The sequence below is a fragment of the Musa acuminata genome, chromosome BXJ3-9 (genome assembly GCF_036884655.1).
Source record: "Musa acuminata AAA Group cultivar baxijiao chromosome BXJ3-9, Cavendish_Baxijiao_AAA, whole genome shotgun sequence".
Lineage (NCBI taxonomy): Eukaryota > Viridiplantae > Streptophyta > Magnoliopsida > Zingiberales > Musaceae > Musa > Musa acuminata.
In genome coordinates this window covers 38,913,667-38,927,648 of record NC_088357.1, presented here as the reverse complement: position 1 = coordinate 38,927,648, position 13,982 = coordinate 38,913,667, and the positions used below count along the sequence as shown (strand labels likewise).

The following is a 13,982-nucleotide window of genomic DNA, read 5'->3' as shown; positions in this document are numbered from 1 at the left end:
TCAGACTCGATATAGCCCGTCCATGGGCCACGTAATATGTAACGTTTGAATAATTGTATCTACATACTTAATAAAAATCTATACTAAATAAATAAAAAATATACCTATTTTTTTTAAAAAAAAATCACTTGGAAATATATTTATTTACATAGTTCAAAAAATAATATAATAATATTCGAAAGATATATTTCAAAAATTAAACAAACTAAATTTTGAATTAATTTTATAAAAATAGATTCATCAATTTGCTCTTATAAATAGGACTCTTAACAAATCATTTTTAGATTTTGGTATTGATTAATAATATCTAATATTCTCTTGACCATCAATCATTCGCTGTATTTATTCTATATCTCAAAAATTTTAGGACAAATAATACATACAAGATTACCAAAATTTATTTAATATAGTTTACAATTTCCATCCACATTGTGAAGGCATTTCAACTGTATATACATATATATACATATACATATATATATATATACATAAATATATATATGTATACATACATACATATATAAATATATATATACATATAAATATAAATATATATATATATATGTATATATATATGTATACATATATGTATATGTATATATATACATATACATATACATATATACATATATACGTATACATACATACATACACACACACAAATATATATATATATATATATATATATATATAATATTTTATTTTCTTAATATATATACGCACAAATTTTAAGATGCTTATATTTATGCTTCTTTTGTTATATTCATCCAAAAAAAACTCAAGTTAATCACCTCTAGTAGTTAATTTGAATTGTATATAATACCTAGAATATTAGGTCTTTTACCATCACAAAAGTCAATAGAGGAGGTTTTAAAAATCATTTTTATGAGCTAAGAGTTTCAAGATTTCTGTCTATCAAACTAATAACAATCATTTGATGGAGATTAATTACGAAGCAGATATGTATGCAAGTATAGGGTTTTCCCTGGAATCCTGGAGGTATAAATATGAAAACTATTTATCAAAATGGATACATAAATAAATGTAATTTTATTTGGATAAAAAAAGAAAAAAATTTCTGTGTTGTATCATGCTTGCCTGCAACACAAAAAGTGAATTAACTGCAATAACAATTAGTAGACTGTAAATTACTACAAAAATCTGTGCTTAGATGCCCATTGGGATGGAAATTTGCATGATAAGAAGCTGTTATCCCAAGCATTCTTCACCTTTGCATTCATTGCATTATATTCTTCAGAATCTAAAAGAAAATATTCCAGCAACCATTCTCCATTTGTATACAGAAGACTAGCCAATCACAACCTCTGCATGCATTATTGTTGTCAGCATTTCTGGATTACATGCTGCATGATTTTTCTTCCCATGTCTGGCCACTAAGCTTAAGAAGATTCTCTTCATCATTTTGTCTGGAAACATGGCTTCAATTATATTACTCCAAGCACAGTGATGAATGAGTGGAAGAATAGATTGGTCCCGCAGCTTTTAGGGTGTGCAGGTACTCTTTACCCTAGCTTGGCCTCCCATTTGATAAAAGAAGACACTGTGAGAGGAGCCCAGGGCACGTGGTGCTACTGTATGCGAGCAGCATGATTCCTCTAAATATGCTCTGGGAGATGATCTGAACAAAGCTTACGAGCCAAAAGAGTTCTTCCATGCATTCCGTCATCTGGGACCTTAGAGTACATGTAGGTTGCTCTAATTTCTGGTTTGCACATGATTGTTGCATACAGCTACACAAGGAATTTTGAAGTGCACTTCAAGAATCTGAGAGGACTTTTCTTCAGTGCACTTTGCATGGTTTTTCTTTTGTGGTGTGTAGGAAGTGTCGCAAACAGCTACACTAGTGTTGTGCAGTGGACTTGCATGATCTAAGAGGGCTGGTCGGATACATGTAGGTTTCTATATTTTCTGCTTTTGTAGATAAGTGTCGCAAACAGCTACACAAAAAAGTTATGCAGTACATTTACGTGATCTAAGAGGACTTTGGTGATGCACTGTAGATTACTCTATTTTTCTGATGGGTAGATATGTTTTGCTACCAGCTTTCACAAGAGTTCTGCAGTACACTTACATGGGTGTGAGAGGGCTTCAAGATACATATAGGTTTCTCTATTTTGTAATTTGTAGATAAGTGTTGTAAGGGTTCACATCAGTTTGATTTATATTGTTTCTGATGCATCTATAGTCCAATTGAATCAAATTTTTACTGCTTTTTTTGTTGATATCTGAAAAGTTTCGACTCAAGGTCAACTTGAGTTGTCGTGGGATTGACTAAAAAATTCTCCAATTTTTAGTGATAGATCCCTCAATGATCTTACAATAAGATATATTATTAAGGTTTATAATCTCATGTATCTTGAGCTATATGCACAGGCCTCTAGAGAGCTAATCTAAAGATGGTTACTGCACAACCAATCACAAGCCTTTAAAGTCATGTCATGCTCTCTCAACGTAATTGATTCCAGAAGATATGACAAGTGAGCAAGACAAATCTAACACTATATACTGCACTACAAACCCATTGCCTTTTTCTCCTTCTCTTTTGCTTCTCTCTCTGGCCCTTTGCCCTCCTTTTTTCCCTTTTTATTGTCTTCAGCATAACTATAGTAGAATGTAGCGGCAGGAAAAACTATTACATCACTGTCTTGTAGAATACGTAGCCTCTTATGGCATCTAGCAACAAGGAATAAAGGTGTTTGCAGAAATGCTTTCATGGTTCTGTGGCTCCTTCAGCTCCAGCACTCGGGCGTCAGCGAATGGTCCCGCTTGGGATCCTTGCAGTAGTTGTAGACAAGGTAGTACCGCTGCGCCCACTGCATGGCCGCGTACTGGCGGCGGCTGAGCCCGTCGCCGTGCCACGAGGAGGGCACCGGTTGACAAAGCAGCGGCGCGAACGCCGTGCACCCGCGGACGACGAACCGGGTGAACCGCGCCACGAACGGCTGGTACCGGTAGTCCGCCTTGTACTTGCCGTCCTCGGTGGCCCACGACGACGCGTCCCAGATCGACCCGTACAGCCACATCGGCCGCAGCGGGAACGTCGCGCCGGCGTTCTTCCTCGGGTACCGCCGTATCGGTATGTCGTCGACGAAGAAGCTGTAGATGGTGAGAGATAGCCAGCCATGAGGTCGTCACTGATGGAGACATCGATCGAACGGGAAGAATCTACGTATCCCATCAGCTAAATGAGTGATAATTAGTGACGGTGTCTTAAACTGGACATCCCAAAATGGATGTTACAGCGGAGGAGCATCAAGTCCAATGGAGTCGGACCCGTACGCGCTCTGTTTGGCTTGGAAGGCAGTACAAGTACTCCCTTTTAAGTTATTCCCAAATTGCAAATCTACTGTTCATTTGGTGGCCACCAATATCATGTCGACGGCATGTACTCCCCTGCCACTGTTAACACAGTGCAGTGATGTGCGTTGCCCATTAATATTGTCCAAAGCTACTTTGTAGTATACCGACACTAAAATCTTGTTAAAAGATTTGCTTTTGGCTTGTATGATTCATGGATGGTAGCGCAGAAGATTCAGTAAAGCCATGGAGTCCAGTCAAGCTTTTGCTTACATGATCTCGTTTGGGTTCCACAGGATGGCGTAGTTGTGAAACCCAGCAGTAGGATCAAACCAGAGGTGGAACTTCACCTCCCTGCCGATGATCCTGCCGTCGCCGCTTCCTCTCACGTACACATTTGTCTGCAGTGTGTATGGCTTCCCGGGCGTAGTTCCCAGGAACTCGATGTCCACCTCATCGTGGAATCCAGGATGCGCTTGGTTGTTCGAAAGCTGGGGAGAAATCAAGGTTGCTCACACAAAAGTGGAGAACAAAAAAGGCCAACTTTTGAGTGAAAGAGATTTGAAGGTTGCTCACATAAAAAGCTGTGATCACTCCTGCAGTGTAGCCAGGTTGAAGCTTGATTGATGTGCCAAAATACCCATTACGAAATGGGCGAATAGATTTGAATCCACTTCCTGTCACCATTGGCGCATTAGCAGAGCATGCATGAGCAGCTGATATCAGAGAAGATTCAAGCATCAAAGAGGAGAGGAAGCTGACCTGAGTTCCTGTCGAGCCAAATCGTGACCGAAGACTGGTCTCCCGAGACCGTTTGGTGCTCGGGACCCCAAAGATTGTTGAACCCCCGGTAGAAGCCTCGCAGAGGCCTGAACCTGTAGCTCGGGTAGTAACCAGGAGAAGGCTGGGCGTTGCTCCAACGCAGCATGAGAAGCACAAGGAATGGCACAAACAAAAGAGCCATGGAGGCTGAGAGTTATGCGAGGCAAAAAGATGGAAACAGATGAAGTAAATAGAAAGACTCCAGCTCCTACAGCAAGATAAGACTAATACTGGGGGGAGTGTGACAGTGGACAGAGCTGGGGCAAACAACTTAATGGGTTGGGTAGAAATGGAGTAAAAGAGGTAATGAGATCCGAGGCTTCATGGTTAAGAGGAAGCACTACTGTGTTCCTACACCCCCTTCTCATCCCTATTTTTAACTTGGCTGGGGCTCCCTATGGAAAGGGAGAGGAGGTGGTGGGAGATGGGAGGTTTCGTACCTGTAGCACAGCAATGGCTTGTAAGCTTGCGGGGAAGTCCTCCCATTTTTGTGCTATCTTGGCTCGTGGCCAATCATTTTTATCTGACTTCCTTGACCCCTCACATTGCCCCTTCACCCCATTTTGTTCTCGCTCTTCTACTGTTCCCGGGCCAGTGCCTGTTTGAGGAGTAGATAAGCTCCAGTAATTGCACACCACCACAGCTAGTGGTAGATTTTGGTGAAGCAGCAGTATCAGCTTGGTGAGCCTTTGTTGTTGTTGCTGCAGCAGTGCCACTGTTGCTCCTCCCACAATGATGAGCACCTCTTCCACCATGTTGACCTTGTTGGCCGAGGGCTCATGTGACTTGCCCATGAACATCGCCATGAACGCTTTAGTGGAAAGGGTGAAGGAACGGAGGATGACCACTGCAAAAGGCAGCTCAATCGATCATCTTTAATGTCAACTAATTTCTTGTACTTGAGATGATGCCCTGCTCACTTTTCCTAGGGGCTCATAAAGTCAGCAAGACTTGCAGCTGCGCTCCTAAATCACCAAGCATTAATGCGAAAGTGTGCCATTTGTCTAACAGATCTATTCAATGCTTCTCCGACCTACTTGTTGTTGTTCTTGTTCTCCATCGACTGTATCCAGAGAACCCCAAACAGAGCTTCATGGTCTACGGCATCACAAGTAGGATCATTCGCCATTGACTACGGCATCTCTCACTCACTGTATCGGTTCTACGTACCTACCTGCTACACTACAAAACCAGTGCAAAGTAGCCGTTGGGGGAGAAGGAATCAAAGCATGAAGCGAGGCGTGTGAGCTCATGATGCGAACGCTACTGTTTGCTTTCGCCGATACCCATGCAGGGCGGCAGGGTGCGGACACAGCAGCTAGCGGAGAGTGCCGTTGGCCCAACTTAACGTTGGTGAAGAGAAGACGACGTGCGCCGTTGCCTCTGCCGACAAAATTTGGCTGCTATGAGAGGAGGACGCGCGCAGGTGCTCGTGAAGGGCGAGCGAGGGGCGGGGGCGGCGGGGACGCCCCTTCGCCCGCCCGGACCACCTTTGGGGACCGCCGCCTGCATGTGTGCCAACGACGTTCCGCGAAGAAGAAGAAGAATCCCGTGCCCCCGTCGAGTTCATACCAGAAGTATTAACGATTACTCCTCGGACTGTACGAACTATTATAAGTATTGGCAAGCATAATACTTCAATTTTTTATTAATAAAATATCAATAAAACTTCAACAACCCTAATTCCTTATTTTTACTAATGTAATGTTTCATGCTCTTTCCTTTGATGTCTTAACACCATCCTCCTCTTATTGTGTACACCGGCATATAAATATATTATAAAAAAGCCTATAGATGTGGTTAAATCAATTGAGATATTTAGTACCAATAATATGAGAGGTAAAAAGATCTTACAAATTATAAAAAATTTTATATCACTTTAGATGTTATACTTCTTTTTACGATTTTATCAGTTTTTATTTTTTAGAATAATGAATATAAACTATTAAAATAATAGTTTTTGGTTTGAAATATTTGGTGATGACTACTCTATCAATCGTATAGGGCTCGAAGAGAACCTTTTGAAATTGAGTCACAATAGTAATTTTAAATTTGTTTAAAAAAATTATGAATATCATAGATGCATGTCATGAGGCCCAAATAGCCACCTATATAATGTTTAATATGATGTTTTAAAGTGAGCAGTGAGGAATTTAGAGTGTGAGTTTAGTAACTTAGGTTCCTTTATTCTTTCTAGCATCTTGTAAACTATCTATAACAATGATTATATATATATATATATATATATATATATATATATGTATATGTGTGTGTGTGTCCAAATGATTAAATGACTACTGTTTAGTTCACAAAGTGCTTCCTCTCGATAAAAAAAAAAAATTCTCACTATTGTTCTTTCATTAATTTATTAATACTAACAATTAATTCTATAGGAATTGGGCAATTGTTTTAGAATAACATCTAGCGTTTTTACAGCATAAATGCCATTTCTAAGAGTTTATATAAGAGGAACATGAAAGCCTATCCAATTTAATCTTAAGATGTTAAAACAAGTACATTTTTTTCCCTCTATAATTAATCGGGGGTGTGTTTGGAGCTTGAAAATGATCAGATGTCATTCGGATAACTTTCATGCTCTAATAAAAGGCCTGCACCTTTCGACAACACGATAAGCCAATAACCAAACTGCTGCAGATGCTGTGTGCCATCAGCAATGCATCACCGGGCAGGCCTGCCGACACTTTCTCTTCTCCATGGAAGATGCCATACTGTGAGATATGTTCTGTGCTCATGTAGCTTGATTCATTCATCTATTTCCCCATAAAAATAATGTGATTAGAGCTCATATTATAAGCCGTGATTGGCAATCATATTATTGTTGGATCGAGACATTCCAATATAAAATGTAAGCTTGCAAGACCATAAAGATATGCTTTTCGCTGTTTCACTAAGATCCATAAATATCATGAGATAAGCTTTCAAGACGTCTATTTCTTCAAGGTGATTTAACATCAATCACTTTCGATAATTATTGGATGATCCTAATGCAAGATTTCCATAGCATGTAAGCAAAATTATCACGATAACGTTAGAAAAACTTTCCTTCTCTCTTTCCAAAATCAGATTCGTGAATGTAGTCTTACTATGATCTTATATTTTTCGAGTGGCAAGAAGAACACAAATTATTTTATTTTTGTAAATAATAAATGATGAAAACAGGTTATGATTCTAAAATTTTACTATCAATAATTATGATATTTACTGAGTTCGTGTGTCGTTGTTGCATTCAAGACCGGAGCTGACGCTGTTGTTAGTCAAAATGTGCGGGCCTACTGCTAGAAGAATCCATTTAGGATGAGTGGTCAAAATCATGATCAAATTGACAAATTGAACCATTTTGACATCATTATTCCTTTTGCCACCGATCCAACAAGAAGACTACTTGCTTGGTTCATCCTTCGTACTTTTTAATTGTCTACTAGTGAAGCCTGGTTGACCATTAGTCCTACCATTGACATCCTATTCGTAAGGAACAGGAATGACATTTATCAGTACCATATCATAACACAGAATCTTTTCTTATTAATTCACTTTATGTATTATAACGGATGATAGGTACGTAATTTTAGGTAACTAAACTAAATTCAAATATCTCAAACTACCCATCCTTTTTTGGCTACCAAAAATTAAAAAAATACCTTATTTCACTTATAAGAATAAATTAGCTTAGGATAGATACCTCTTATAAAAAAAAAAAAAGGAGATTTTGCATATTTTAGATTGACAATTCAATAACTCCACTCCAATTGAACTCATTAATAAAGCCATAATTGTTAGCATAAAAATTATAATTATATTATTATATAAAAAATTAATATCAAAATTAAAATTAAATAATTATTAATCAAAGATTATACTTGTGTATCTTTTGATGTTATTTAGAAAGTCTTTATCTGATCTACAAATGTACCGTCATCGGATTCGAAGGCTATAGCAATGTCAATTTGTAAGGAGAATTTGATTCAATTTCTTTTCTCTTCCCATCGTTCATAAAATCGCTCTAAGAGGAGATATATACTCTCTCAAGAACGTCATGCAATGTCATGCTATTTCTCGTATTGAGTCTCTAGGAGATCCTGTCTATTTGTAGATAAGAGTAGAGGGTATAGAATAAGTAATTAGAAGAGTCCCTCCCATCAAGATATCTCCTAAGAAATTTTATCATAATTAGACTTTCTTTTTATTGATCGATAAATGTAATCAAAATTTAATCATATCTATAATATATCTTGCTTAATTAGATAGAGTCACATAATCTAACATTCTCCAACTTTACCCATTAATTGATAAGATATAAAATAAATTTAAAATCAAAATAAATAAAATCAAAAGTTATTTAAAAATATATTTATTTAATTAAATTATGAAACTCTAAAAAATATTTTACAAGTGTGTACACATTTTATAAAATAAGTCAATAAGTCTAGTAAATATAATAATACTACATTAAGTTTGACTATTAATGCGAGTCATAACGATTGTATATCATGAATGTGATACTTCCTTCTATATACACATATAAATGTAAACAGAATAGTAAAAATAAATAATTTTAACGACGTAAATAAGAACGCCAATTATAATGTCCACTTAATATGCATTACTATATCTTTCATAGATTGCTCAAAAACTTAGAATATGTTCTTTTAAATACCTTAGATTGATATTAATTATTTTTAAACTTTTTCTCTTACTATCAAATACTTTATACCATAATATATAGAATTACTATAATACTTACTATTTTTAGAGAAGAAAACTATTGTAATATATAACAAAATATCTTCAGCGACTTGGTAATTGAGTTTGACCATACTAAGTCTTAAAGATAAAATTTTACAATCATAAAGCTTGATTAATGATCTCAAAGCATGCTATAAAATTAGCTTCCATTATTAATAATATAATAATAAATTGCTTTATATTTTTCCTTGTAAATTGCTTCTCCAACTAATAAATATAAAATGTAAAGTGGACTTTCTACGAGTTAATTTATAGAATCATCATATGAAAATATCATTATTTGATCTAATTTGATATATGTAAGTATATAATTCTTTGTCCCTTCTAAATATCTTATTATTTTATTTGTAGCCTTTCAATGTTTTATTTATAGGTAACTCTAATATCTACTTACACAAGTATTCTAACTATAAAATTGATATCTAGTCTGATATAAACTTGAGCATATAATAAACTTTTAACTGTATATACATAAATAATAATTTTCTTTCACTTGATTCTTTTTTAAGTCATTTTAAAAACACTTACTTTGATTTTTTTTTTTTATCATTTGCTGAATAAAATTGTAAATTAAATACTTGGTCAATATATCATTTTTGAGATAGTCCCAGTGATCCTTGAGATATATTCTTGAACATTTCAATGTCAATAACATAAGCTACCTCATTCAACTCAATCTTAAAATTCTTAGTAAGAAATATTTTAGTTTCGTATAATAAGCCAAGATGACAATTGATAAGTAAAATTTTATCTATATATAAGATCAATATAATAAACTAGCTCCTATTGATCTTCATATATAAATATTAGTTAATGGTATTTTTCTTAAATTTGAAAGAAATAATGATATTATGAAACTTTATGTACCATTATCTGCCTACTTATTTAAGTTCATAAATAAGTTTTCTAAATTTATATACTAAAATTTATATTTCTTTTCTATTTTTTTGAATCATCTATATTAATCCATATAAATTTTCTTATATAGATTTCTATTTAGAAAAGTTATTTTTAATTCATCTATTGTAACTCAAAATCATAATAAGCCACTAATATCATAACGATTCTTAACGAGTATATTAGATAAATATTTAATACTTTTTTATGAGTAAAATATCTGATCATAAGTCTAACTTTATATCGTTCGATACCATCCTTTGAGTTATGTTTATGTAACAGACTCTTTTATAGTTATTGAGCAATTTGATAAGTTCTCAAATACTATATATATTAACTTCTTGTAATAAATATAAAGAGTTAGACTTAGTCAAAAAGAAAAATTTATCATTATAACAAATATTAAAAAATTTTAAAATTAGAAATAAATTATTAAACATTATCTTTGCTAACAAAGGTCATATATATAGAAAAGAAGGAAAACACTCCACAAAAGTTAAATATATTTGTTAAAGGACCGTATGTTTCCCCTAAAATTAAATATAATTTTTCTGGTAGATATAGACATTATGCTCATAAATATTTATTTAGAAAATATAACTCATATAAATTAATTTGGGTTCCTAAAGGAAACATAAATGACTTTATGCCAAAAGTTAAGATACGTAGATCTAACCATGAAGAACCCAAAGTTAAATAGATACCTATAATAAACCTATCTTTCTTGTAGAAATATATACAATTGAAAGCTAGGAGTAAAAATAAAATCTTGATAGTGGATGCTCAATGCATATGACCGGAGATCCAATATACTTCACAAAGCTCACTAGTTGAAATAATAATAATAATAAAGGAAATATCATTTGAATTAGAATTATTAATAATAAATCAAATCTTTTGATTAAAGATATTTTATTATTTAATGTGTTATATTATTGATCTTGATGATTTTTGTGATGAAACTTATTTTTCGGTTTTAAATGATGATGTATGACTTTTGCATAAAAGACAAAGACATGCTTGTATGAAATCAAAAACATAAATGAAAACAAAAAAAGGGAATGCTTTTTTTTCTTGAAAATGTCTATATCAAGTTTTTCAATAAGATATTGATGAATCTATTTATATTTTTTATGAATCTCTCAAACTATGAAAGTGATTTTGATAATTTAAAAATTAAATTTGAATGAGTTTTATTCAAATCTTTCACTTGATACTTGAAATTTTTTTTTTGTGAATCAAGATCTTTTATTTGATCTCCTATGATTCTATTTGCTATTTACTAAAGAGAATATTTATCTAAATAAATCATGATTTTTCACTTAATTTTTTGGAATTCATGACTTAAGATTATTTTTGAAGATCGTTTACTATTTGATCTCCTAAGATTTCTTTTCGTTATTTACTAAAGATAAAATTTGTTAAATTGAATCATGTCTTTTGGTATTCACAACTTGGTTTTTCATGATCTTTGATATTAATATTTTTTGTATCATGATTATCATATGATGCCTTTGTGTTTATAACATATATACTCCATCATCAAATCAAACTTATTTTTGATATCTTTTATATGATGATTTAAAAATTAAAGTAAAGGGAAAAGAATTATACCATGTATCATTCCTTTCTTTCTGACAATGACAAATGGAGAGAAAGAATTGCTAGCCTGCACATCTCAAAAGAGAAGCAAAATTTGTTACCTTGCACAATTCAAGAAGAAGAAAAAACATGCAAGCTTGCACATATAAAAAAAGAAGCAAAATTTGCTAGCTTGCACAATTCAAAAAGAAACAAAAATTTTCAAACTTGCATATCTCAAGAGAAGCAAAATTGCTAATTTGCACATCTAAAAAACTTGCTAGCTTGCTTGTTTAAAAAATATACTAATTGCACTTTTCTCCTTTTTGTTGATGACAAAGGGAGTGAAGTATTGATGATTTAAAAATATTAATATTTTGGTATCATGCATGTTATGCCCAAAGTAATGATGATTTGAAATTTGAATCATGCATGGTATTATGTACTTCGATGTTTTGAAATTATGGTGATTATGCATGCAATACTCATGATTTGCATATAATAATGTAAAAGTCATGGTTTCAAAGGTTATTACTCTTTTTGAATTCGAGTTTGCTTTATTTTGATATGACATATAGGTAGGAGGAGTTTAGTTAAAACTCCATCATCAATTGGTTGTCATCATCAAAAAGGAGGAGATTGTTGAATCTCAAATTTTGATGATGAACTCAATTGATGAAGTTATGATCTAATGAGCATTTGAGTGATGCAGGACTAACTTTGATCATGGAAAGGTAAATTGATTGAAGTAGGAGAAACAAACGTTAGGCTAGAGAGCATCATGTCAAAAGATTGAATGTCGGGTCAGAGGATTGATCGACGTGTCAAAAGGACTTCATGCCATAAGTTCGGGAATCGGGCCAGAAGGATCAAACATTGTGCCAAGAAGATCGGATGTTACGGGAGGTCAACATACAGATGGATCGAGCAATACGCCAAAGGAGAGGACGAAGCGTCGAAGGATCAAACGAAGTACCAGATGAACTAATGACATGCCAAACAATATAGGATTCATGCTTGTAATTATGTGTGTCTAGATTAAAGTAATTTAGGTCTTAATTAAGTTAGTTTTAGGTGTAACTATGCTAACTCAATTAGAGGCCCATTGGGCCTGAGTCGGGGCTGATATGGGCTCATTGGGAGGCCCATTTAGTGACTCACAATTGGGTTAGGCGGTGACACTACCAGACCAAGCGGTGGCACCGTCAGACCAGGCAATGGAACTGCCTATAAGCTGTAATGTATGAAGTGTACATTTTTTGGAAGACCTAACGGTAGTACCATTAGTGTTAGGTGATGGTACCGCCTAGACTAGTAGTGGTACCACCCAGACTAGCAATAGTACCACCAGTACATGGTCTCCCATGTGTCAAATAGTAACACTTCCTAGATTGGATAGTAGTACTGTCAGTGGTCAATCCTGCAAGTGGTGGTACCACCCAGTACTAGTGATAGTACCACCAAAACCTTGGAAACCCAATATGAGACTCTTTGTGGCTCCATTTTTAAAGCCATTTGGGGCCTATAAATACCTCACTCTTTCCTCATAGTGTTTAAAAATCCTTCTAAGGGGGGAATGAGGTCTTAGTGTATAAGAGAGGTATAAAGGTTCTCTCTTGAGACTATGAAAAGGAGAAAGAGTTGTAAAGAGGGCAGTTGATTTTGTTGAAAAATCTTGGGGGTGACATTATATGCGCAGTAGAAGAACAGAAAAAAAAATCCTAAATTCCCAAAGATATATTCATCGTCATTGGAAGATTGGTGCGTAAAAATCTATGAAACAAAAAATCATGTGTGAGATAGATTGTGTTACATAGGGAGATCGTATATCCTTAAATCCCTGCAGATCTCTAGGAGAGGGTGAAGGAGGTCAAGCGCCATCCTTTCTAGCGGTGATCCACACAATAGGGCTGCGATGATGCTCCTCAAAACTCTAGGCCTACTTCGAGGTGGAGAGGGGGAGGAGAATAGGAGAGGAAGCAAAAGACTCTAGCCTATGAACTATTGAATCACTTATAGAGGTCCCTTGTAAACTTAGCCCTAATGGATCCTCCCCTATTGGATATTGGATCTCCATCTAATTACCCAAGCCTCTTAGATTAGTGGATCTTTATCTAATAATCTCTTATGAGCTCTTATTGGATCTCATCCATAGGATCCAATAATTCATGGGCTTATTGGATATCCAATAAGACAATGGCTCTAACGGATATCTCATATCCGAACCTCTACTCATCGTAATGTCTACCATATGTGTGTGATCCTCTAGGCCTAATATCGAGCTGGCCATGAGTCACACCTGTCAGAACTCCTTCTGGCTTAATAAATTATTATCTTCATAATAATTTACTTGACTCATCAACTACGGACGTACTAGGCCACTACGCCATAGTCCCCAGACGATACAGGGGAATCTAATCCATTGGACATGTCTGTCCTCAGTTACCATATACCTATAGTCTCTCATCTATCTAATATCCCAGAGACCATATATCGAGTATGGTACTGTCAAACCCATACGGTTTCTACCCGAGTCTCGCTCTAATTGGATTCTCTCGGAGAACATTTTCTCTCTCAATCCGAATGACCATGGTCAGAGA

General features: G+C 34.9%; 1 protein-coding gene across 1 annotated transcript; it reads right to left on the bottom strand.

Annotated features, from left to right (window-relative positions):
* Positions 1–2,460: 2,460 nt before the first annotated feature.
* Positions 2,461–5,620, bottom strand: LOC135648846 (probable xyloglucan endotransglucosylase/hydrolase protein 32). The gene is made up of 5 exons (XM_065166818.1): positions 4,581–5,620; positions 4,081–4,222; positions 3,895–3,995; positions 3,592–3,809; positions 2,461–3,117 (listed from the first exon to the last, which is right to left on the bottom strand). Exons 1-5 carry the CDS (start codon positions 4,944–4,946, stop codon positions 2,751–2,753), a joined length of 1,194 nt encoding a protein of 397 aa, XP_065022890.1. The 5' UTR covers positions 4,947–5,620; the 3' UTR covers positions 2,461–2,750.
* Positions 5,621–13,982: the final 8,362 nt, after the last annotated feature.